At 42.7% G+C, this 26,257-nt stretch overlaps 2 protein-coding genes across 3 annotated transcripts in view; both read left to right on the top strand.

Moving 5' to 3' along the window:
* Positions 1 to 6,953, top strand: part of large1 (LARGE xylosyl- and glucuronyltransferase 1) — a 61,586-nt gene extending 54,633 nt beyond the window's left edge. For both annotated transcript variants that reach the window (XM_058067290.2, XM_058067291.2), the window contains 6 exons: positions 350 to 505; positions 1,860 to 2,023; positions 3,950 to 4,228; positions 4,306 to 4,452; positions 4,702 to 4,897; positions 5,439 to 6,953. In XM_058067290.2, the coding sequence (XP_057923273.2) occupies positions 350 to 505; positions 1,860 to 2,023; positions 3,950 to 4,228; positions 4,306 to 4,452; positions 4,702 to 4,897; positions 5,439 to 5,636 (1,140 nt within the window). In that variant the 3' untranslated portion in view covers positions 5,637 to 6,953. The remainder of the gene's footprint in view (positions 1 to 349; positions 506 to 1,859; positions 2,024 to 3,949; positions 4,229 to 4,305; positions 4,453 to 4,701; positions 4,898 to 5,438) is intronic.
* Positions 6,954 to 17,270: 10,317 nt separating this feature from the next.
* LOC131125601 (chloride anion exchanger-like) overlaps positions 17,271 to 26,257 on the top strand; it is an 11,546-nt gene continuing 2,559 nt past the window's right edge. The window contains exons 1-17 of the mRNA XM_058067292.2: positions 17,271 to 17,448; positions 18,115 to 18,254; positions 18,411 to 18,521; positions 18,595 to 18,755; positions 19,860 to 20,024; positions 20,107 to 20,259; positions 20,837 to 20,919; positions 21,432 to 21,579; positions 21,658 to 21,771; positions 22,877 to 22,954; positions 23,020 to 23,115; positions 23,171 to 23,277; positions 23,405 to 23,474; positions 24,137 to 24,229; positions 24,404 to 24,499; positions 25,547 to 25,777; positions 25,862 to 25,916. Of these exons, the coding sequence (XP_057923275.2) occupies positions 17,318 to 17,448; positions 18,115 to 18,254; positions 18,411 to 18,521; positions 18,595 to 18,755; positions 19,860 to 20,024; positions 20,107 to 20,259; positions 20,837 to 20,919; positions 21,432 to 21,579; positions 21,658 to 21,771; positions 22,877 to 22,954; positions 23,020 to 23,115; positions 23,171 to 23,277; positions 23,405 to 23,474; positions 24,137 to 24,229; positions 24,404 to 24,499; positions 25,547 to 25,777; positions 25,862 to 25,916 (2,032 nt within the window). The 5' untranslated portion in view covers positions 17,271 to 17,317. The remainder of the gene's footprint in view (positions 17,449 to 18,114; positions 18,255 to 18,410; positions 18,522 to 18,594; positions 18,756 to 19,859; positions 20,025 to 20,106; positions 20,260 to 20,836; positions 20,920 to 21,431; positions 21,580 to 21,657; positions 21,772 to 22,876; positions 22,955 to 23,019; positions 23,116 to 23,170; positions 23,278 to 23,404; positions 23,475 to 24,136; positions 24,230 to 24,403; positions 24,500 to 25,546; positions 25,778 to 25,861; positions 25,917 to 26,257) is intronic.

Here is a 26,257-nt window from a genome sequence, read left to right as displayed (position 1 = left end):
CTGAAGCTAACTACTCCTGAACCGTTGTGCACAAAAGGGTGAAAAGTAGTAAAAACAGGCACTCCCCACTGTGTTGTTTGTGCCATTTATTCTTCTGCCAACTCTACCACGTGGTGGCGCTTTGCGGTTGAATAAGTCAGATTGACTTGACGTTTCTCACACAGGTGTAAGAACATCCACACCACTTCAAAGCTCACTTGAAACTAAAACCAGCCATTGCTTGCACTAAGGATGTTTGTTGACATGGTTGTCCTCCTTTGGGCAACCAGGATAAAAGGACCCTGCTCTTATTTTGAAGCTTACTTTGCACTGAACAGGAAGTCAACGTGTGCTCACCTTGTCTGCCCAGGTCATCCACTGGAACTCTCCTAAGAAACTACGAGTGAAGAACAAGCACGTGGAGTTTTTCCGTAATCTCTACCTAACCTTCCTGGAGTACGACGGCAACCTGCTACGGCGAGAGCTGTTTGGCTGCCCCAGTGAGGCCGATCACAACAGCGAGAATGTGAGTACCCGCACGGTGGTAAGCAACAGTCTTCTACTTGTTGTTTGACAGCCGGCTCCACCGGATTCATCCATTTCTCAGCTAGGTAGGTCAGCTTCAGTCATGTTTTATGTATAAGCCGCTATTGAATTCTTCATGTTGGGGACGCTGAAGGGTTTGGTTGACTCCGTCAGCAAAGTTTATTTATTTGATTTATTAGGGAGCCAATGCACGTCTGTAATCATCATTCCTTTTGTACTGGATTAAATGGCTGGGCCAATCTCACCGTATTGGAACACGGCTCCCTGATGGATGTCTTTGGTTTTGTCAGCCCCAAAATATTTCCCATTCATCAAGGGAATCAGTTGGAATGAACACATTCACTGTTTCCGTATGGACGTTGTAGCGGCCCTGTTTTGGACTTTGGAGGATTCCCCACGTACGTTGCATGGAGCACAGGTGGTCAAAACACAGCTATGATGAAGAGGGAATGTAACTAATAATAATAATAATAATAAACATGCTCATGGTAACCCACCCCTGTCATAACCCCGGGATCCCCAGTTTGAAAACCACTTTTATGAGCAGTTTTTAACATGTAACATTTGGATTTCTTAACTGGGGCTGCACAGCGGGAAAGTGGTTACCACACAGGCCACACAGCTAGGAGACCTGAGTTCGATTCCACCCTCAGCCATCTCTGTGTGGAGTTTGCACGTTCTCCCCGTGCATGCGTGGGTTTTCTCCGGGTACTCCGGTTTCCTCCCACATTCCAAAAACATGCTAGGTTAATTGGCCACTCCAAATTGTCCATAGGTATGAATGTGAGTGTGAATGGTTGTTTGTCTATATGTGCCCTGGGATTGGCTGGCCACCAGTCCAGGGTGGACCCCGCCTCTCGCCCCAAGACAGCTGGGATAGGCTCCAGCACCCCCGTGACACTCAAGTGGTAGAAAATGAATGAACGAATGAAAGAATTTCTTAACTAACTTGAGTTGATGTTGAGATGTTGCATTAAAATGCTCAGAAAAATGTAACATGACATTTTTTGATGGTCTCATGGGATTGCAAGTCGGAACGTTTGGTCCAAGTATGGGGTGTCCAAAGTGCACACCACTTCCTGTGTATTCAAGGTTGTGATTTTGGTTCAACCTTTACAACAACAGTGCATGTGTCACCCACAATAAAGCCTGACAATAGCGCTCTAAAATAATCACGATGGCATTGGAAGGGGCGCCATAGCGACTATGCAGGAGCATAATCCAAGTGTTGGGATTAAGGGGGGGTGGGGCTAGGTTTAGGTTCATGGTCGTGGCCACTTCAGGGCACTGTTATGGATTCTGGTTGCAACATTTCCATTTTTGTCTGCTTCCAGCTCCAGAAGACGCTGTCCGAGTTGGATGAAGACGATCCATGCTACGAGTTCCGTCGGGAGAGATTCACCGTCCACAGAACGCACCTTTACTTCCTCCACTATGAGTACCAAGTCACTTCTGACAACACAGACGTCACCTTAGTCGCCCAGCTTTCCATGGACAGGTATTGTTTCACAATTTACACCTAAAGAAATGTACCCAAATATGATCACCGGCTCGCATCTCTGGTCGTTATTTCATGGCGATCCAGACGCAAGTCTTGGCCTGAGTCAGGAGTTGTGGTGCGGTATCACCATGACAAGTACCTGATTACCTGATACTGTTCCACCTGGTTCTGCTTTTGCTCCCTAGAATACTAAATAAGGGTGCGTTTGTGGCCCCCTTGGTCCGCAGTTGCGCTGCTCAAATGCCCTCAAAAGAATGAGGTACCAGAAGGCGGTAAAACCATGGATGATTCCACAAAACGTCCCCCTCAGCAAGTTACTGGAGTGCCTTGCCGCATGCGTGTTGCCGTATTGGTACCTTAATTAGGCCCGTGGTGATCTGGCGGGGGACTATTGACATTCCACAGCAGCATCCGTGTTTTAAACGTGCTGACGGAACCAAATGTGCTGTTGGGTGATCGGAGCAGGAAGCATGCAGGGGAACACCAGGACGACAGATGGACATGTTGGGTTGAACAAACGAGCTTCATTCTGGCTTTCCAAAAATGTTTTAAAACAAGAACAACAAAAAGACATGAAGCACTCTTGGTTTTGGTCCAACTGGTGTATTCGGTTCCGATGGCTTTTCACGGAAATGGGGGTGAACATGTGCTTTGAGAAATGATCCTAATTATTCACTGACAATGAATCCATCCAGTGTACCCATCTATTCCAGCCATCTATGGTGACGGGCAGAACAATTAACTGTTGTCCCCATTGGGCCCGTGAAGCTAATGGATAAATCAAGCTAACGATTTAAAAGAACAACAGGTTAGCCCTGGATAAATATACACATATAAATAAATATACTATAGTGTCAATGTACCTACTGTCCTACTGAGACTGCTGCCCCCGCGACCCGGATAAGCGGAGGAGGATGGATGGATGGATGGATGGATGGAAGGATGGAAGGATAGTGTCAATGTCCTCTCATTCAGCCTCTTCGTGGAGGCGGGGCTACGAGGGAGCAGACACAGGAACTCCAAATGAGCCTGGTGAGACAGCGTATGCTAACATGAATCAAGGCACCCAAGTGATGGTTTTGGGAATATTTTGGTTTTGTAGTGACAGCCAACGCTTACTGAGGCGTTTGCTCTGCAAATGAAATCCAAGCCAAATAGATGAAAAGGGTGCGCGCTCACAGACTGTCGCTCGCTACATTGCAAAGGAAAGCAACCATTCAATACGGTGGAGAAGACAACATTTCGGAACATGTTGGAAATGTTTGACAGGCACCACGAATTGCAATGGAAAAATGGACACCAACGGATGAACACAATTCCTGAATTATATAACCGAGTGGAAGAAGACCATCAAAAACATGAAATCATACGCTGCCAGTATTGACGTTTTGCCGTCTTTTTTTGCTTATTATGTTATTTGTTGGGCAGACCAGGACCAGCGCACAGGCCACACAGCTAGAAGACCCAAGTTCGATTCCACCATTGACCATCTCTGTGTGGAGTTTGCATGTTCTCCCCGTGCATGCGTGGGTTTTCTCCGGGTACTCCGGTTTCCTCCCACATTCCAAAAACATGCTAGGTTAATTGGCCACTCCAAATTGTCCATAGGTATGAATGTGAGTGTGAATGGTTGTTTGTCTATATGTGCCCTGGGATTGGCTGGCCACCAGTCCAGGGTGGACCCCGCCTCTCGCCCCAAGACAGCTGGGATAGGCTCCAGCACCCCCCCTTGACCCTCGTGAGGATTAGCGTTAGAAAATGAATGAATGAATGTTATTTGTTGAATGTATTGTATTGACATTCCAATGATACTGTTAATGATGAGTAATTAGTTAATTGCATTTGCTGGGATGTATGTTGACTATTATGCATCTAAATGATGAGGGTGTCCATGGAGCTGATGTGTGCTTCTGCTGTGTGCAGGCTTCAGATGTTGGAGGCCATCTGCAAGCACTGGGAGGGCCCCATCAGCTTGGCGCTGTACCTGTCCGACGCCGAGGCGCAGCAGTTCCTGCGCTACGCCCAGGGCTCTGAGGTGCTCATGAGCCGTGGCAACGTTGGCTACCACATTGTCTACAAAGAGGGACAGTTCTACCCCGTCAACCTGCTGCGGAATGTGGCAATGCGACAGGTCAATACACCTTACATGTTCCTGTCCGACATCGATTTCTTGCCCATGTACGGCCTCTACGAGTATCTCAGGTAGGACCGCTGGATCACAATGATGATGACTTGCAGTACGTGGACCGATATTGGGAACCCTTTATTGATATTGTCAGGAAGTCAGTTGTTCAACTCGACATGGCCAACGCCAAGAAAGCACTGGTGGTGCCAGCGTTTGAGACGCTGCGCTATCGTCTGTCGTACCCCAAATCCAAAGCCGAGCTGCTTTCTCAGCTTGACATGGGAACTCTCTTTACATTCAGGTAAGCCACTTTCATTTACCTGGACTGCAGAAAAGACCAGGCTTTACTTACAAAATGTCAAAACTCGGCCATGCTATATACATATAGCTGTATATATATATATATATATATATATATATATATATATATATATATATATATATATATATAGTATATTTCATGATGTGGTGCGAGAAAGTTTTGGCTCCCATTTGGGCTCCCATCATGTGTAGAGATGAACCTGCAATAAATATTTGCGGCACCCTCCAGGTACCATGTGTGGACCAAAGGCCACGCACCAACTAACTTTGCCAAATGGCGGACAGCCACCACGCCCTACAAGGTGGAGTGGGAGGCGGACTTCGAGCCTTACGTCATGGTGAGGAGGGACAGCCCCGAGTATGACCGCCGCTTCGTGGGCTTCGGCTGGAACAAGGTGGCACACATCATGGAACTGGATGCACAGGTAAGACACGCGTACATTTCAGCTCCTAGTAAGAATGTGTAAAGGCATATATCATATCATATATCATATCTTGTATCATATCATGTATCATATATATCATATCATATATCATATCTTGTATCATATCATGTATCATATGTATCATATCTTGTATCATATCTTGTATCATATCTTGTATCATATCTTGTATCATATCATATATCATATCTTGTATCATATCATGTATCATATATATCATATTTTGTATCGTATCTTGTATCATATATATCATATCATATCATATATCATATCTTGTATCATATCATGTATCATATATATCATATCATATATCATATCTTGTATCATATCATGTATCATATATATCATATCATATATCATATCTTGTATCATATCATGTATCATATACTATATCATATCATATATCATATCTTGTATCATATCTTGTATCATATCATGTATCATATATATCATATCATATATCATATATATAGTGTGTCAACATTGACATGAACGCGTGATGCAAACTTTCCTTTGTCTTCAGGAATACGAATTTGTGGTCCTGCCCAACGCGTACATGATCCACATGCCCCACGCGCCCAGCTTCGACATCACCAAGTTCCGCTCCAACAAGCAGTACCGGGTCTGCCTCAAGACCCTCAAGGAGGAGTTCCAGCAGAACATGTCGAGGCGCTACGGCTTCGCCGCCCTTAAATACATGACGGCCGAGAACAACAGCTAGCCCCCGCCCCCGTTGCAATCCCTCATCTGCCCCCCCCCCCCCCCCCCCGTAACCACAAAAGACTACACTGTAGCGACATAGGTGGGGGGGGTGCCGCGCCAAAACAAAGATGGTGGAATAAATGAAGACTTTCTTTCAAACTCTGCTGGACCATCCAAGTGAAAGTGAAATAGTCACCTCCTCGGATGTGAGGGGCGGGGGGCGGGGGGCAGGGGGGGTGAAAAAGCAGTGGCGCCCCCTGCTGCATTTTTAGGCTTCAGGCTGCGTGTGCATGTGTGTGACGGTACACGCGGGCGGGGTGTGTTTGTGGTGGGGGGGGGGCATTTTGGACGACACCTTATCATCATGGCGGTGAGACAAATCGGTAAAGACTGAGGCGAGCGTCGCACCAAGACCACCGAGGTCGGCCATCAGCTGCTGCGGGTACAAATCCCAACCCGTCCTTCCTTGTTTTTGTGTGAACTTCAATCAAAGACCACCTTCTCCCTTTCTTGCTTATTCTTGCCTCTAGTTTGATGACACTGTACTACTGTAGGAGTGTAGTACTAGTGTAACCTAGTACCTCATTTTATTACAGTCGTTATTAAAAGCCAAGATGGCTACAATAACCAGGTCCGGTAGGGTTGGCTGATACTGCAATGTTGGCATCAAACCCGTACCAAGTAAATACGGAGCCGCTCGTGTGATGCTCTTTACTTTTTCAAGATCTTTGCATGATTTGATGACCCCCCCCCTTAATTTGATCAATGTTATAATTAGTAAAGGACAGTGTTTGATCCGCCCACTCCTACAGTAAATATGGCCGCCACATTCCAACCACACCAAGAAACAAAACGACTTCACAAAACTAGAATGCTGATTTTTAAGACTAAATGTTTTCACGTTTGGGATGGAGCGGTGGAAACGCACCGTAAGCAATGTTTTTATTGTTTTAAGGCATTTTAATATTTAAGATCAGGGATAAAAATGAACAAATTGCATCAACTTTATTTTTTTTATGCGCTGAAAATGTATTTAGTTTGAGCTTGAACATTAGCCTGCTGACCATTTTATTTATTCTTTGCTTTTACTGTTGTCAAACTAGAGGCCTCTTTCTCCTTTTCCTCCAACCTCTCCCTCCGTGCAAGAAGGATCATACAGGTGTGTGTGTGTGTGTGTGTGTGTGTGTGTGTGTTTATGTATAGTGTGTGTGGGGGGGGCTGCGGTGAGCAGGAGGTAGGACAGTGCTGACTGATGCTGCTACTGGAATAAAAGGAAAAAGTTTCAAACCTTTGTTTTGTAATTTCTCTCCGTTGTCATGGAAACACTGAAACTTGTCTGATGTTGTGTTTGTATACATCTGTAAACGAGTGCTTCTCAAACTAACTTCAATAAATCTAGTTAAATATAATGTTAATATAAGTTAAATATAATGTTCACGCTTCAGTGCAATAGTGCTGTACTCCCGGTAGTCTCCGTAGCGGGTTAGCGCTGTTGGGCTTCCATCTCACGGTAAACATGCTTGATGCCATCTTTTTCACCATTCACTGCCGCTATGCAGCCTCTCAAATCCATATTTCCACGGGGTCATCGATCATTGGATGTAGCAAAGGGATGCTAACAGCTGCTAACGAGTGTCAACAACAAGCTACAAGCGTAATAGACTTTTCTCCATCGTTTACACCCAATTTGTGATGCCTGAGACACGATGAGCGCAACATCAAACCAATGCACCAACTCCATGATCCAAGTCTGCTTAACTAGAAGCACAATTCCTGCTTTCCGCTCAGACTGCTGATCTTCAACACACTTTTTTCAATTCTCTGAGTTTTGGCACAATTTTCATGAAGTAAACTTCTTGTTTTCACAAAGAACACAATGGCGGCCCAAACAGTCAAATGAATATTCCTATTATTCACATTGGCCCATCACATGGGTTCATTTAGAACACAATGGCGGGCCAAACAGTCAAATGAATATTCCTATTATTCACATTGGCCCATCACATGGGTAAACACCTGGAACACATTTTAACAATTAGCAATCAGCTTTAGCAGAAAACGGCAACAGGTGAGTTTCTCTGTTTTGGAACAATGGATGCCAACATTGAAATCAGAGGGAGAGCCAGAGGTGTGAGAATGAGAGGAGGAGGACGAGGAAGGACGAGCAAGGACGAGGAAGGATGAGGAAGGACGAGGGCCATAATCTGTGATGAGATCAGGACCACTTTGGTTGCCCATGTGGTCTACCAACGAGGGAGGCTGGGCAAAGGGTCAGAAATCCACAAAGACACAATCCCCTTCTCCAAGCTATGGAAGATTCCAGCGGATGCTTTCCATGGCTGGATTCGCCACGCTAGGCGACATTCCCCCGCTTGGCCAAAGCAAACCTTGCATGTGATGGGGATGAGGTGCTGTGGCCTGACCCGAACAGAAGATCTGATGCAGGATAGTCTTTTGCTTGGCCCCGCGTACCAACAGTGGTACTCTCATCTCAGTTTGGAGCTGAGACTTTTTTAATTGAATATTCGTTGTTGTCAGAGTAACCTCCCATTGGTAAGGATGTTCTATTTGGACTGCAACCTAGTTCCTCGGCCCCCGGGGGTCCAACAGTCCCCCGTGGAGCTGTCCCTTTAACTTACTTTAATGCAGGTCCCACAGCGCTGCTGCTTTTATCACGGAGCCTTTAAAGTTGTTGCTTTTTTCTTTGTGCAGCTTATTTTATTTTTATTTACTGTGAAATTGTGACATTTTTTCCCTTAAACGTACCATCTACAAGGCGTCCCTCCCTGGAGGTCCGGACATATCAACCCCTAGACCCCTAGACCCAAACAAATGTTTAATTGGGATTGAATTGGACTAATTATTCATTTATTAAAAACAATAAATTATGGAAGTAATAATATTAATATTTGATAATTTTCATATAATATTTGTATAAATAGAACTAAATATTTGGGAATGTGACATCCTTTGTCATAGGATCCAGCGTGAGTGAATGTGAAGGAGCTCCCAGCCGTCAAAGTGGTGCTAACGAGATCCCATCCATCATGTCTCCCAGCTAAGGAGCCATCTGCTTAGATGTCTCATCCGGTGGTCTCTGGTGGGTCCAGCAGATCCCTTCCACCTCCAGCCAGATGCGGTTTGAAGTTGCTCTTCAAACGTTAATCACTGTGGATTTCATGAAGTCTCTCCAGAGCAGACACATTTCACTTATTCACAGGACCTGGGACTTCTGGGACAACTGGGACTTCCATCCGCTAGGCCGGAGTCCAGCTTCCAGGGCTTCGCTCTTCCCGCTCGGATACGCAAAATAAAACTTTTCTACAATTCAGCTTTTATCGCTTTAAGATGAAAAGGTTGAATCCTGCTTCTTCACTGACACCTTGTGGCCTTTTGTTGTACAGCAGATGCAGAGAGTAGGATTTTTTTTGACTATGTCTGTAATATAGCCGCTTTTTAACTTCAATAATGATTTGGACTGCATGAAAAAGTGCACAACCCAGAAGCATCACAACCAATGTTGTAATAGCGGCAAAATGTTCAGCTAGCATTAAAGGAAAACTGTACTTTCGGGGGGGGGGGGGGCATTTAACCACGCCCACCCCAGCTACATGTTAGCCTAAGTGGATATACAACTTTATTGGAGGTGTTTTAGTTGTAGGATGTCTAAGCGGAATGAATATGTGTATTCATTTCCTGCCTCTTTTTTAGCTCTTTGTATATCTTTAGAACACACAGAAAAAAGAAAGCTGTCATATTCTCATATAAAGCTGTGTGCTTCATGTCTCATGTTCTCATATAAAGCTGTGTGCTTCATGTCTCATGTTCTCATATAAAGCTGTGTGCTTCATGTCTCATGTTCTCACATAAAGCTGTGTGCTTCATGTCTCATGTTCTCACATAAAGCTGTGTGCTTCATGTCTCATGTTCTCATATAAAGCTGTGTGCATTCATGTCTCATGTTCTCACATAAAGCTGTGTGCTTCATGTCTCATGTTCTCATATAAAGCTGTGTGCTTCATGTCTCATGTTCTCATATAAAGCTGTGTGCTTCATGTCTCATGTTCTCATATAAAGCTGTGTGCTTCATGTCTCATGTTCTCATATAAAGCTGTGTGCTTCATGTCTCATGTTCTCATATAAAGCTGTGTGCTTCATGTCTCATGTTCTCATATAAAGCTGTGTGCTTCATGTCTCATGTTCTCATATAAAGCTGTGTGCTTCATGTCTCATGTTCTCATATAAAGCTGTGTGCTTCGTGTCTCATGTTCTCATATAAAGCTGTGTGCTTCATGTCTCATGTTCTCATATAAAGCTGTGTGCTTCATGTCTCATGTTCTCACATAAAGCTGTGTGCTTCATGTCTCATGTTCTCACATAAAGCTGTGTGCTTCATGTCTCATGTTCTCATATAAAGCTGTGTGCATTCATGTCTCATGTTCTCACATAAAGCTGTGTGCTTCATGTCTCATGTTCTCATATAAAGCTGTGTGCTTCATGTCTCATGTTCTCATATAAAGCTGTGTGCTTCATGTCTCATGTTCTCATATAAAGCTGTGTGCTTCATGTCTCATGTTCTCATATAAAGCTGTGTGCTTCATGTCTCATGTTCTCATATAAAGCTGTGTGCTTCATGTCTCATGTTCTCATATAAAGCTGTGTGCTTCATGTCTCATGTTCTCATATAAAGCTGTGTGCTTCATGTCTCATGTTCTCATATAAAGCTGTGTGCTTCATGTCTCATGTTCTCATATAAAGCTGTGTGCTTCATGTCTCATGTTCTCATATAAAGCTGTGTGCTTCATGTCTCATGTTCTCATATAAAGCTGTGTGCTTCATGTCTCATGTTTTCATATAAAGCTGTGTGCTTCGTGTCTCATGTTCTCATATAAAGCTGTGTGCATTCATGTCTCATGTTCTCATATAAAGCTGTGTGCTTCGTGTCTCATGTTCTCATATAAAGCTGTGTGCATTCATGTCTCATGTTCTCATATAAAGCTGTGTGCTTCATGTCTCATGTTCTCATATAAAGCTGTGTGCTTCGTGTCTCATGTTCTCATATAAAGCTGTGTGCTTCATGTCTCATGTTCTCATATAAAGCTGTGTGCTTCGTGTCTCATGTTCTCATATAAAGCTGTGTGCTTCATGTCTCATGTTCTCATATAAAGCTGTGTGCTTCATGTCTCATGTTCTCATATAAAGCTGTGTGCTTCATGTCTCATGTTCTCATATAAAGCTGTGTGCTTCATGTCTCATGTTCTCATATAAAGCTGTGTGCTTCATGTCTCATGTTCTCATATAAAGCTGTGTGCTTCATGTCTCATGTTCTCATATAAAGCTGTGTGCTTCATGTCTCATGTTCTCATATAAAGCTGTGTGCTTCATGTCTCATGTTCTCATATAAAGCTGTGTGCTTCATGTCTCATATTCTCATATAAAGCTTGATGTCCCAATTTTACCTGCTGTCAACCTCAACCAACCTCATGGACCTCGTGCAATATGATATTCCAAGCATTTTTGTTGTTGTTATGAAAATAAATAATCTTGAACGTCTTCTTATCACCTTGTCAGTGTAGTTAAAATATAATAATCATAAGCACGGCAATATTCATGAAGTTCTATCCATATATATTGACAGTATGACATGCATCAATAATTTAAAGCGCATGCAGAGGCAGCTGACGCCTCCAATGCAAGGACTGCCAACTTGTGGGGTTAATAAAAAACAGGAGGTTGCCTACAGCCAGAGCGGCTACTGCCATTGTTCTGCCTATTTGGTTCTATCGATCACACGGCTACTTATAATAGAGAGCAAATGTTGCATTTATGGTACACAGCAAGCCAAGGCTTTCATTTTATGTTGGAATTAATTGTTTCTTTTAAGATTTGCTCAATTTAAATTCAATTGTAACACAGGGGTGGGCAAACTTTGGTCTGCGGGCACATCAGGCCCACTAGGCATTTCCATTCTTAAACATTTAACATGGAACCTGTTGGAACATGGAACATTTAACATTACCCGGCAACATGACTTATCTTCTATATCTTCCGTATGAATTATATCTTCTATCTGAACCCTAAATTGTATCACTATGAAAAATGTCCCAAACGCTGACAGTTCCAAAAAGAATGGCAACCTTTGTGGATTAAAAGCAAACCTTTATTTCACGCCAGATTTGCACAAAGCGGGCAAATTGCTTAATCATGCTTATAATCTGATCAATTTAGCTGAAGTGCGATAATCTATCGTCTACGCCGCCGCCTCATGCCGCCTCATGCCGCCTCATGCGTACGCCGCCGCCTCATGCCGCCTCATGCGTACACCGCCGCCTCATGCCGCCTCATGCCGCCTCATGCGTACACCGCCGCCTCATGCCGCCTCATGCCGCCTCATGCCGCCTCATGCCGCCTCATGCCGCCTCATGCCGCCTCATGCCGCCTCATGCCGCCTCATGCCGCCTCATGCCGCCTCATGCCGCCTCATGCCGCCTCATGCCGCCTCATGCCGCCTCATGCCGCCTCATGCCGCCTCATGCCGCCTCATGCCGCCGCACGCACAATGGAATCAGCACTTGGGGTTAGAAAATATTGCAAAATACCATATTTGCTTTGTGCTTCCTGTAGTTTTATAGTCATTCATCAACAATGAAGCTACAATTGTGTCATGAAATAATAGTCGTGACATTTTCTCTATAATGGTGAGTAGATATTTCTTTTAATTTAGCAAAAATATTGATTGATTGATTGCTTGATTGAGTATATACTAAAATAACATTATATGAATATTAACTAAATTAATTTTATTGATTAAAAAATAAAAAATTAAAAATTAAAAAAGGATATTTATAATAAATAATATAAATTACAATTCATAAATTAAATTTCAAAGAAAACAATATTTTTACATGTCTTAAGATTAGAACTTCATCCATCAAATCTGGACAATATACACATATCAAGGTTATGAATTATTCATTTATTTAAAACATCATCTAAGATCAAATACATCATCTCCATATATTATACAACAAATGAATAACCAAAATGAATGTATTTGTGAAATGAAATATTTACATAATGATGGTTTATGATATGCATTTTTGCCTCAAGACACCCCCCCCCCCCCCCCCCGGCTGTCGTGCACATGTGAACCTTGAACCCGAGGTGGCCCTGGGAAATCTCCAAAAGCGTGTGAGTGGACGTCGTACCAGCCGACACACAGAAAGAACAATGTTGACTCTGTTCTCAAACGTGAACACGAGCACAAGCGCCCCGCTCGCCATAACGTGGACATGTTTGCATACGCCGCCTATTTGTCCTGCCGTACCGCAAAATGCACACTGACCGCACACTGCGGGCCCCTGTGGCCTTTGGGTGCGTGCGGACACTTGTGGGGGCGTAGCGGTCAAGGAAAAGGAGGAGACCTTTGAAGGATTTGGTTGACCTTTCCAAAGCGGTAAGTCCTATTTCCATTTCTTCATACTAAAAGCAACAAATGGACTCAAGGAAGGAAGGAAAGTTCTTCCCAAGTCAAATCTCCACTATCGATGTAGTAAACGTTATCTTTCAAAATCAACGCTCACATAAAATCCACCAGAATTATCTGCATTTATTGCCTTGATGGGGGAAAAAAATCACGTGTATTTCAATGCAGGATCGAACCGACGCAATCTCTCTGCTGCACACAAAGATAGCATCAAGCCAACGTACTGAACGTCCTCAGTTATCATTGAGTCTTTAAGTCTTTAAGTGATGTTTAGGTCCCAGACTGGACTGCCTGATGCTGACATGACGCAGAAAGATGTAATACCCCCCCCCCCCCCCAAAAAAAAAAAACAGGGTTGCATGTATGCTGGAGCCTATGCCAGCTGACCTAGCATGTTTTTGGAATGTGGGAGGAAACCGGAGTACCCGGAGAAAACCCACGCATGCACGGGGAGAACATGCAAACTCCACACAGAGATGGCTGAGGCTGGAATTGAACCCTGGTTTCCTAGCTGTGAGGTCCACGCGCTAACCACTCGATCGCCGTGCAGCCCTCTGTGTTCATTATTATCATTATTAATATTATTTTGTTGTTTTTGTTAACAAATAATACATCATTTATACTCAAACAAATAATAATGATAAAATAATGAACTAAATTTAATTGAAAGTAATTATTAAGGCTTTTGCGGGTATTTTTTTGTGATTGTTGCTGCCTAAAATGCATCCTTTAAAAGTGACTTTGCAATTAAACATCGCATCAGCTTGTGATTTCGTTCATGTTTGAATCCATTTTTGAAAGTTTCTTTGTAAGCTTCGCCCCAAAAAGCTCAGCAAAATCTAACAAAAGTCGCCCTTGCATATTAAAGTTAAAATGTAAAGCACATTTTTTAACATCGACAGTCCCCCCCAAGGGTGTGCGGACCCTTTTTGAGACGCCCGATTTGGCAGTTTTTTGAATCAAAAAGTGTCTTTTGCTTCTGGTGTTTTAGCCGGTTAGGCATTTATTTTTAGTGCCTTGAAAGGCAGCAGCTGGACCATTACAGCCTTGCAGAAAATATTCCACATGCACCGCTCTTTGAAGTGAACAACAGCTTTGACGTGAAGGCTTTTTGTTGCTGTTATGTCGAAATAATGTGCAAATAATACATTTTGTCTAGTTGGTCTCTGGGATTCCTGCTGGCATATTCATCCTTAGACAGAACCTCAGTGGCCCACAGTTTGAAGAATGAGTAATTGTTAATTGTCAGGAGCCTAAAATAAACCCGTACGGATGAGGTGGGCCGCTGCCAAATCCTGTGTAGTCCCGTCTCTTTGTTGGAAAATTATCAGATAACATTTGAAGTTCTTATTTGACTCTGGAATTTGACTGGGAACTCTTGCCAGACAGGAACGCTGCATCCACCCTCTGAACATAGAAGCACCTTGTTCTTCTTTATGGTCTTTCTTCATGGACAGTAGTGGCAAATGTCCTCGGCCTTGGCACAATCAGCCAACGTTATCAAGAATCATTCACTGCGCCGCCATTTATCACCAAAGCAGTGATGGAGAACAAAAGGCAGCCGAAACTTCATGATCACGGCCTTTCACGTCCGATTACCTTGCTTTTATTTCCATAGCTCCATAAAATAATAATGTACAGCACAAATCATTTATGATTCATTAATCAGTTCAAAGGCCAGCCATGCTCGCTATAATATTTGGAGAAATCCTCAAACAACATTCCATAACAAAATTTATATTATACACAGATGTACGGTATGTCATAGTACCATGGAGTATTAGGGCCATATTGAGGGGAAAAAAGGAAAACTAAGTCATACATATATGACAATAAATTGACGAGAAAAAACTCCTAATAATAAAATGGTAAAGTTGTCAATTTACAAGACTAAGCAAGAATAAATTTGTAATATTATAAGACTGAAGTAAAAAAAATTATGAGAATAAAGTTGTACATTTATAAGAGACAAAACTCGTAATATTAAAAGAATAAAGTTGTACATTTACAAGAATAAAAGTCATACATTTAGGAGAAAAAACTGGTGCTATTATGAGAATAGACTTATTATAATTCGACTTATACATTAACACAAAAAAAACTTGTAATACTACAAGAATAAAATTCTAATTTCCTGAGAAAAAAGTTGCAAAAACTCATAATATTTAGGAGGAAAAAAAACGATTATTCGTGAAAAAAACGCATGTCATACGTGTATTTGTTGTCATACAGAATAAAGTTGAAAATTTACAAGAAAAAACATGTAATATTATGAGAATAAATTCCTAAATTCTTCAGTCTTACATTTATGAGAAAAAAAACATGTTATCAGTAAAACTTTAAAACAATCAAGAATTTAATAACATAATAAATGTAATATTCCTAATTGGCATACAAGGTAAAAAGTGTTAATTGTAAAAAAAAAAACAAAAAAAAAAACATCCAAATTGACTGTGAATAAAATGGTATATTTTCATCTCCACATTCTTCCCTTCGTTGAGGAAAAGTGTTGCCAAAAAAGCCAAAGAAAATGACGAGTTTGCTTTTCCATGTGCATTTATGTGCAGTTATAGTTCATACACTAATTAGGTCACTGAAGTGTAGAGTTTAAGGTCACAAAAGGACATGTGCACACACACACACACACACACACACATACACACACACACACATACACACTTGTTGTGAACTGACCTTCTACCACGTCATTCCGCGCTTCAGTAAGGTCATTCACACACTTTACTCTGGATGTTTGCATTCCTTATCAATGCACTGAAAATACAGCACACAGTCAGTGACCATTACATTACATACATTACATACATTACATACATTACATACATTACATACATTACATACATTACATACATTACATACATTACATACATTACATACATTACATACTGCTGTAAAAATATAAGAATTTTTCCACTTTAAATGAGTCAATCTTGTAAAAGTACAACAGCCTGGAGTATGTGACATATTTTGAAGGTACATGTACATACAGAAATTTCTAACGGGAAAAAAACTGTCAACAGTACGATGTTGCTGCATGCTTTGAATGGGGAAAAGTAGCACCATCTGGTGGACAAATGTAAGAAATGCAAATGTATGGCCAGTAATGCAAATGAATATCTTAACTTAAACAGCGGGAGCAAAGCTGCCTTTTCAGTGCTTTCAGTGGGTCACTTGGCTTTTAAGCTCATTTAAGGAATTCTAAAATGTTTTAAGAATAATGTTCTGAAAAAATCAATATCATCAATATTCATTATTTATTTATTTAACATAAAATTGAAAATAAATGGGAATAAAAAGGGAAAAAATAAAAATGTCCCATTATTAAAATAAAAAGTGATTCTTTTATAAATTAACAAAATATTGTAAATAAATATTCAATATTTAATTTTTGGAAAATGTTCCCCCCACTAAAATGAATGTATTTAAAGAAAACAAATGTGTTAAATAATATTCCATATAAGATGTAAATCAATTTATTGACATAAATGTAATTGAATTGAAAGACGTCCAAGTTGTTTGATTTCCAACCATTTTTGTGCTCACGCAGCAACTACCTCTGTGCTGTTGTTGACCTTTAGCAGCATTCCGCTGCTGGTTAAAAGCTCCTTGATTTCCACCTTATAACAATAGCCTGTCCTGTCCCGTCCTCCTACTTCCAAAGCCTCCTTGGGGCGGAACGCTTCCATTGAAAGTTGACAGATATCAGCAGGAACAATGGTCAAGGATAAGGCAGGCATCCAGCAGCCGGGCGACGTCGGGATGTCATCACCATTACTGTTAATAATTACAGTCCAGAGTAGCCACAGCGGGATTTATTGATGGCTAAACAGTCGGCGGCCGCAGTCGCATTCCAAATGCCGGAGGGAGAAGGTAGATGTTTGGATTTGTAGGAGTCAATCAGGTATGTGAATAAAATGACGGGATGGCATATAAACAGGTAGAGGAAGTGAAGATTTCCTGTGTGAGCCTATCAAGCAGCACCGCTGTTGTCTGCTGTTGCTCAATCTTTATCAAGCCTGACAGATGATCCTGCTCTCTCTCTTCTCTCCCTCTGTGGGTCTGGAGCTTCAGGTCTGGACCTTTTTGTTGTTATTGGCGTTCAAAGGTGATCTTATATTTCTTAATGTGCCTGAATGGATCTCAGAGCCACATCGAGGAGAAGACGCAACGGCAGGAGGTCATCCGAGGAAGCCACCATGAAGCAAGCAGGGGTCAAGCAGTACGTGGTCGCCCGTTCCTTGTACTCGGAGGAGTCTTTTGCAGAGGAGCACGAGAAGGTCTACAGGCACCGCAAGACCACGCTGGACCACCTGAAGCAGTACTTCACGTAAGCGGCAAAGCATGTGGTGACAAATGCATTCTTCTTAAGAACATACGGTGTACTTTTCCATTGGATTCTTTGTGTATTACTACTGTATGTATGTATGTCATGAATGTTGAAAACGGCCCAAACAAATACTCCTGAATACGGTTGTAGTTTCAAGTTCAGTCTTTGCAGTACATCTATGTGATGTTACATGTATTGGTATCAGGTGATATCGGAATCGGAAATTGGGAGTTGGACAATATCGGTTATCGGCAAACAAGCCGATATCGGCCATCCCAAGTAAGAAGGATTTTAGATTGCATCAGAAAGTGGAAAAGAAAAACAAACTGTGTGGCGCAACACATCGGCAACACAACCGATGTTGGAACGCCGCGCTGCTCAGGCAGTGAGCTGCTTGGTCAAAACAATACAGGAAGCATGGGTTTCACACCAACACCCTTTTAAAGAACATGCAGAGGTAGACACAGCTCCAATCGTGTGGAAATATATATTTTTTTTCAACTACACCAGGAGGTTGCCTACAGCCACAGTTGTTAATGTCAATGTTTTCCAATGAGAGAGCCCTATTCTTGCAGTCCATAACTATATACTATAAGATACGTATATACTATATATATATATATATATATATATATATATATAATCGTAAAGAACTGTCGGTTTCAGGTGTGACGCCAGGCGTGCTAAAAATGCGATCCTCTCCCTCCTGCCAATCATCGGGTGGATGAAGATGTACCGCATCAAAGAGTGGCTGCTTAGCGATATCGTGTCAGGGATCAGCACCGGACTGGTTGCTGTTCTGCAAGGTTTTGTTTTTTTTTATCATTTTTCATTTCTGTGAAACATGCAATTATGGAATAGTAATCCATGTACTGTAGTACTACTACTACTACTACTACTATAACATTTCTACAGAAGTAGTAAAACCATGATGTGATCTATGTCCTACGTGGATGATTAAGGGTTGGCGTACTGTCTCCTGGCTTCTCTTCCACCCTGGTATGGTCTCTTCTCCGCTTTCTTCCCCGTGGTCATCTACTTTTTCCTTGGAACCTCCAGACATATCTCCGTGGGTAAGGCGTCTGCTTCTGGTCCTTTTATATTACCACCCGTCCTTTTAGTGGCGCTTCCCTCTCCGTGTTCAAGGTCCATTTCCGGTGCTGTGTCTGATGATCGGCTCGGTGGTCACCAGGCTGGTACCAGATGAGGGGCCTCCCGCTAACATCACAGCTTTTGAAGGCTTGACCAGAGATGAGCAGAGGGTTTTGGTAGCCTCGTCTGTGACCTTCCTGGCCGGCATCATGCAGGTGAAGCGGTCTGGTACAGACACGCAGGGCTCGTCTAGCTAGGCGGGTCAGACAGAACTTCTAAAGTGACCAAAACATTCAATGAGCTGATAGATTCTTCTCATGGCTGGTGCTCATAAACAGACTCCAATGTCACATATTACTGGAAGAACATCACCCCAAAAAAGAAAGTCATTGAGATTCATCAGTCTGGAAAATGTCATAAAGCTTTGGGACTCCAGCAAACCACAGTGAGAGCCATTATCCACAAATGGCGAAAACATGGCACGGTGGTGAACCTTCCCCAGAGTGGCCGGCCGACCAAAATGACCCCAAGAACACAGTGACGACTCATTTAAGAGGTCACAAAAGACCCCACAATAACATCCAAAGCACAGCAGGCCTCACTTGCCTCGGTTAAGGTCAGTGTTCATGACTCCACCATAAGAAAGACGCTGGGCAGAAACGAGTCCCAAGATGAAAACAAGAAGAAGGTTAAAGCTCGTCTCAGTTTGGCTAGAAAACATCTTCATGATTCCCAAGACTTTTGTCTGACGAGACAACTTTTTGGAAGGTGTGTGTCCCATTACATCTGGTGTAAAAGTAACACGGCACCGGGGGGAGCATCGTACCAACAGTCAAATATGGTGGTGGTAGTGTGATGGTCCGGGGTTGTTTTGCTGCTTCGGGACCTGGAAGACTTGCTGGGATCAATGGAACCACGGATTCTATTTGCCAAAACATTTCATTCATCTGTGAACGGAAGAATAGAAAACACGTCTGTCAGTGCGGCGTTGACCAAGGTCATACACTCAAGTCTCATTCTCCGTCACACATGGTGCGTTCAAGGAACGCCACACAAAGTGGCCACAACGCACGTTATCGGTGACAGCATAAATTCACTTACGCAGACAAATTGTGGGTTTTCGAAGATAATCAGAAAAAGCACTAATTAGTCACCACACCACCGAAGAAGACCAGCTGTACTACCACTGGCTATGGCGGTCAACATGAGGGGTATTAGGGGTTTACGTATAGCCACCCCATGACAATCTGCGTACCCCCCTTTGGGATCCTGGGGTGTACATGGATTCATCATCCATGCGGCCTGTGTGTCTCTTGCAGCTGGCGATGGGCGTCCTGCAGGTGGGCTTCGTGGTCATGTACCTGTCAGACACTCTGGTGTCAGGTTTCACCACCGCAGCCGCCATCCACATCCTGGTGTCACAGCTGAAGTTTGTCCTGGGCCTGCAGGTCCCTGGAATCAGTGGACCACTTTCTATTATTTATGTAAGACAAACAGCAAGTGGAGAGGTGCTTTCATGATATAAGCTCAGTTAAGTTAAGTTTGGGGGGTTTTTCCTATTGGCAGACTCTGGAGGTGATTTTTGGTAAGATCCAGTCCACCAATGGATGCGATGTGGTCATCTCCGTGGTCATCATGCTGGTGGTGTTCATCGTGAAGGAGCTAAATGACAGATTCAAAGCCAAGCTGCCTGTTCCGATTCCCATCGAGGTTATCATGGTGAGGAGAGTGTGACGTGAACATACATGTTTCAACACATGACACGTTCTCTTGAATGACCACATGTGTGTTGTATGTGCGTCCATTATGTTTGGAGTCCACTGGGCCAGCGCCAGTTGGTGCCAGTTGGTGCCAGTTGGTGCCAGTTGGTGCCAGTTGGCGCCAAAGATTATGAGATTGCCGCAACTTGTCTCGCGCCATTACATTCCAGTGGATTCCAATAGGTGGATCGTTTGCGACATTTGGTTCCACTTGGTGGACACTTTGACTAAGATTTTAAACATTTTGAAATTTTCTTGCCGCCAAAACGGGCCACACGAGCCAGTTGGGAGGTACTTCGAGCCACTGCACGGCACTAGGCACCTTATTGGCGACACTAGGCACCACAGCAAATTGCATTGGCGCAAACTGGCACCAACTGGCGCCGGCCCAGTGGACTCCTAGCATGATTATTCACTTGGAGGGGTCTTGTAGCACAAACCCGACAGATGCCAGGGAACTACTGTATCTACTGTGGATCTCATCTGAAAGCATGCACGTCTCCATTTGTAAGACATATTTTGTTCTGTCTACCCAGACCGTCATAGCATGCGGAGTCTCTTATGCATTTGACTTCAGGACAAAGTACGGCATCGACGTCGTTGGACATATTCCAAAGGGGTACGTTGGATGTCATTCAAAGATGAATTGATACAACAGTAAACTCATCATTTACTGTATGAAACATTTGAATAGACAACAAAAGATGTTTGCAAATTGTAACAAACCTGTCATGAATGATTTGATCTTAAATGTGCAAATCTCCCACCTTGCTATTAGAACATATTAACTCTGATATCCGCTCACTTGACAGCATATCAATGCTCACGAGTGCGGACCATAAGCGGCGTGATAAAGACAATTTGCAAGATAGCAATAATGTCAATGGCCAATGAGTTTCATCAGTTTCACTATCTTCAAATAACGACAGGAAGTAAAGCTCCGACTCCCTCATATTATTTACTATGCTTCCAAATTGTTAATAATTAGGTTTTTATGGTAACTTGAATAGAAAGTGGCTTGATGGTTATCTGCGCCACAAGTCAGTTTGCTTTGTATTCTGCATGCCTGTAAATGTTAGCATAACTGTGATCTACTACTAGCTTTACTGTCAATATGCTCATCATGCTCAGCTACGAGCCTCCAGTAGCTCCAAACGTGCACATCTTCCAAGAGACAGCAGTGGAGGCGTTCCCTATGGCCATCGTGGGTTTTGCTGTGGCCTTCTCTGTGGCAAAGGTGTATTCAGTGAAACACGACTACACCATCGACGGAAACCAGGTGCTTTTTCACCTTCCACTTTTGCTACAAGACATTTGGGATCCCTTGGTATAATGTCTTTCCTTTTTACCCACCAAGGAGCTCATCGCTTTTGGAGTGAGCAACATTTTCGGAGCATCTTTCAAGTCTTTTGCTGCCAGCACCGCTCTTTCCAGGAGTGCTGTGCAGGAAAGCACAGGCGGCAAAACACAGGTAATTCAAATTTCACAAAAGGTCTGCTTCCACATTGAATTACTTTTGTATGAAACACATTTATCAAGTAGGAATTATATTTTTAGCAAGGTTTTTTTTAAGTGCGTTTGTTTGTTTTGTCAGTCGCTTTGCCTCGAGTAGAATTGAAATGAGTAGATTGTGCTCCACACTCGACGATGACAGGTCCTTGAGGTGTTTCATGAGTGTTTACTGTCATCCTGAAACATTTAACAACAAATAAGCAAGTCAGCACCGTTCTCAATGGCACAGATTGCATCATATGCACTCTCCTACTACTGTAGTTTGTGACTGTAGAAATATATATTCATATACTGAAGCATCACAGAACACATTTGGCAATCTAAACACCTTGCAATAACTAAATATTACTAAAATGCAAATACACACAGTGAATGGTACAAGCCTAATTCAAGATGGCGTGCCGTTAGCGGCTAACTGTAGCCGTTTATGCTAACGCCAGCTATTAAGAGTTTAGTTATTGTTAGACACATATAACGGCAATGGAATGCGGCGCCATTGCTAGTAGGTAAGTAATATACAAATACTGATTGTAACAAGTGCATTTTCCATACTCAAACCCTAACCCTGAAACATTAAACAACAAATAAGGAAGTCAGCTAGCATCATAAGCGCTCTCCTATTATCGTAGAGGAAGCGAGCCACTGCCCACTCTTACCGCGGCTGCCACCCGGTGGCAAGAATGAGTACTGCAGTCTTGGTAAACGTGTTTCTCCTTGCTGAAGATGAACGAACGCATTAAAAACACTCCGTTGCATCATGACCTCTTTTTGCCTCTCAGGCAAAAGGAGAGGAATTGAATGAGTTAAACATGAAGTAAAAATACTGTTTTGTCTCATTCCTGTAGACCTAATCTTGTGTATCAGAATTCATTGTCTCATGACACCCCTAATATACATTAGTCCAAACATAAATAGAGATACACGTATCATATAAGACGCAGGGCACCCTTGCAGTATGGTAGTCATTTTTTTCATACTGTGAATGGAAAATCTGGAGGACAAATATGAAATGACTGCAAGTGTTAATTTGTAGCTGTAGCGAAGCCTCCTTTTGTTGTCCTCAGATAGCCGGTTTGCTATCTGCTCTCATCGTGATGATCGTAACCGTGGCCATCGGGTTTTTACTGGACCCCCTCCCAAAGGTGAGCAGTCTGTCACGCCAGCGTTGTTGTTTGATTTGCTGACCTTTGACCCTTGATCTTAACAGTCTGTGTTGGGTGCTGTGGTCATCGTCAACCTGAAAGGCATGCTGATGCAGTTTGGAGACGTGGCCTACCTGTGGAGGCGGGACAAGCCAGACTGTGTAAGTGGACGCACGGTAAGGTAGCGTGTCTGTTTCTTACATATGGCCTGTACAGGTGGTCTGGTTGGGGACCTGTATCGCTGCCGTCTTACTGGGCTTGGATCTCGGCCTTGCAGCAGGTCTCGGTGTGGAACTCCTCAGTGTGGTCCTCAGGGCACAGTTGTCAGTACCCCACACTATTATTTCTATTTTGTATTTATATCTGATCCTTCATTGTCAGCCATCGGAAGAAAGATTTTTATTTGAAAACCACAACTAGACTACGAGTTTAAAACTTCTTATATTTCAGCCCTCGTTGCAGCGTCTTGGCCAACATTAAAGGAACTGATATCTACAAGGACCGAAAGGACTACGTTGGTGTAAGTTGGCGTCTGCAGTCAATCACAGTCAGTATTCATGGCAGGTCTGTAGGGCTGGTCTTGGCTAGTTAGAAGGGGGGAAGACTTTAGGGGAGATGCCAAGTCCGTAAATGCCGGTCCGGTGTCGGCCGTAACAATCTCAATCCTGTTTCCAAAGATCCTTCAATCATTTTGGGATTTTGCATTCCATTCGTTGATCATTATTATAATCAATCATTTTGATAACAAATAGGGCTACACGGCAACCGAGTGGTTACCGCACAGGCCTCACAGCTAGGAGACCCGAGTTCAATTCCACCCTCGGCCATCTCTGTGTGGAGTTTGCATGTTCTCCCCATGCATGCGTACTCCGGTTTCCTCCCACATTCCAAAAACATGCTAGGTTAATTGGCCACTCCAAATTGTCCATAGGTATGAATGTGAGTGTGAATGGTTGTTTGTCTATATGTGCCCTGGGATTGGCTGGCCACCAGTCCAGGGTGTACCCCGCCTCTCACCCCAAGACAGCTGGGATAGGCTCCAGCGCCCTCGTGAGGATAAGTGGTAGAAAATGAATGAATGAATGAATGAATGAATATATAACGAACAGTATAAGACAATTTTGGCAATTGGGATCATCATAATTGTCACTGTATTTATTTTGTCGCTCTTAACATCTCCAGATATTTGAGCCAGAGGGAGTCAAAATCTTCCGGATCCCTTCGCCAATCTTCTTTGCCAATATTGAGTTCTTCAGGGGGAAACTGGTGGAAGCTGTAAGTCTGTCATCTCATTTACTGAACAAGAAATGATGTGCTAATCTGTTATAATCCCTAATAGACGGCATGTAGAATACAAATATATTTGTAACTTCAGTTCAAGACGAGGTTAAATCATGCCATCACACCTCATTTGCATAACGTGTCATTAACGAATGAAATGTTGCTTAGGTTGGATTTAATCCACTGAGGGTGCTCAGGAAGCGGAATAAAGCACTGAGAAACATCCGGAAACTTCTTCAAAAAGGATTTCTCCAGTGGACGTCGGTAAGTGATAACCTGCTTGGGTATCACTTGTTATACTTGATATATACTTGACTTTCGTACATGCTGTATCTACTCCACTCTTAATTACATTGTTACATTGTTAGTTGCAGCAAAGTCACTAATAATAATAATAATAATAATAATAATAATAATAATAATAATAATAATAATAATAATAATAATAATAATAACAATAGTCCATCAGACTTAGACTGCTTTTGGATGGGGAACCCATAACATCCTCTGTCAATGTAATCTACCCAGAGCCTTCAGCGTTAGGAGTGCTGGCCTTCATACAGTCCTTGCCAACTTGGCAACCATAGTGTAATATTCATTGGCTGTACTGGATAGATACTACAGCTGTAAAGTTTACTGCAGTGAAGATTAGATATCAGGAGTAATACTTACACTGAACATTTTCACACAACATGTTGTTTATTAACTCCTAAGAGGCTAAAAAAATCGAGAAGCGGGCCGCACTTTGGACACCACTGCCCCTCACAGTTGACAATATAATATAGCTATACTGTATGTCTTATTTTAAAGTGGTCTTTTAACACGACTTCTGGAATTGACATGATGGATTCTACATTTGAACCCTTTAAAGACGGGTATGGTTACATAATCCATCCATTTTCAAATGAGTGCTGTTGGAAGAAGTCCTTGGTCATTAGGTCGCCCCCCCCCCCACAGCTCCATGTAGCCGGTCACCGTTTGACGGCCCTGCACAATCTGAAGCTCCATTATTCCAATTGAAAGATTGCGATGGCGCCCCCTCCGCTGTGCCGTGTGGAAAAACATCTCAGGTGGATCTCCTTGTCATGCTGGAAGCCATCAGGACCGTCAACGGAGAATTAAACTTTCTTCCACCTCCTGGTTCAAAGAGAGAAAACTTTTTTGCCTTTGCCATCAAGAGTGTGGATACTTGACAGAAAATGACATTGAAAAAGATTTTGGCTTTTATAGGTTGTGGTTTTGTTTGCAAAAAAATGCTGACTGAAACATGTTTTTGTCTCACTCCCATTTCTTCTCTTTGCATTTTTGCAGAATGGGTTCCTGAACGCCTCATGTGGACCCATCAAAGAGGATTCAGAGTTTGAAAACAACATGGAAGACCTGGACCAGCCCACAGATTTCAAGGACCTGCCTGCGCAGATCGACTGGAACGCCGAGCTTCCCGCCAACATCACAGTTCCCAAAGTGGATCTGCACAGTCTGGTCCTGGACTTTGCTGCCGTCTCCTTCCTGGACGTCTCTGCTCTGAAGGGACTTAAAGCAGTGAGCTAACAGCACAGCCACTTGTCATATTGTCAATATTGTCATATTCCTCTTTCGTTTATCAATTCATTGTATTTGTGGCAGGCACTGAAAGAACTGATCCGGGTTGAAGTGGACGTCTACATTGTTGCTTGTGATCGTAAGTGTCAAGTTAAAGCAGATCAGGAAACGCTCTTTAAGTTGACACTACAAAAAAGTAACAAGTAAAGTATGTACAGAATCATTCTATCAAATTAAGGTGAATTTTTTGGTATTTTTATTGTTTTATTTTGGCGTATATTAGAGCCAGTATGTTACAAAAATGAAAAAGTGCCATTGAAAGAAAACTTTATCTCTCTTTGACCAAATGTTCATGTCTAGAACCAATGTTGTAATAGCGGTACGGCGTAAAACTGCTGAGTCAGCATTAATAATTGCCGATGAGTTCAATGTGAATAAAACGTGTAACACGGACAAGTTTTACCCCAACAGCTGAGGAGC

The sequence above is a fragment of the Doryrhamphus excisus genome, linkage group LG2 (assembly GCF_037039965.1).
Source record: "Doryrhamphus excisus strain RoL-2023G ecotype Guam linkage group LG2, RoL_Dexc_Guam_v1.1, whole genome shotgun sequence".
NCBI classification, from domain to species: domain Eukaryota; kingdom Metazoa; phylum Chordata; class Actinopteri; order Syngnathiformes; family Syngnathidae; genus Doryrhamphus; species Doryrhamphus excisus.
The sequence above is the reverse complement of the archived record's forward strand: the minus strand, read 5'-3'. Positions and strand labels throughout refer to the sequence as shown.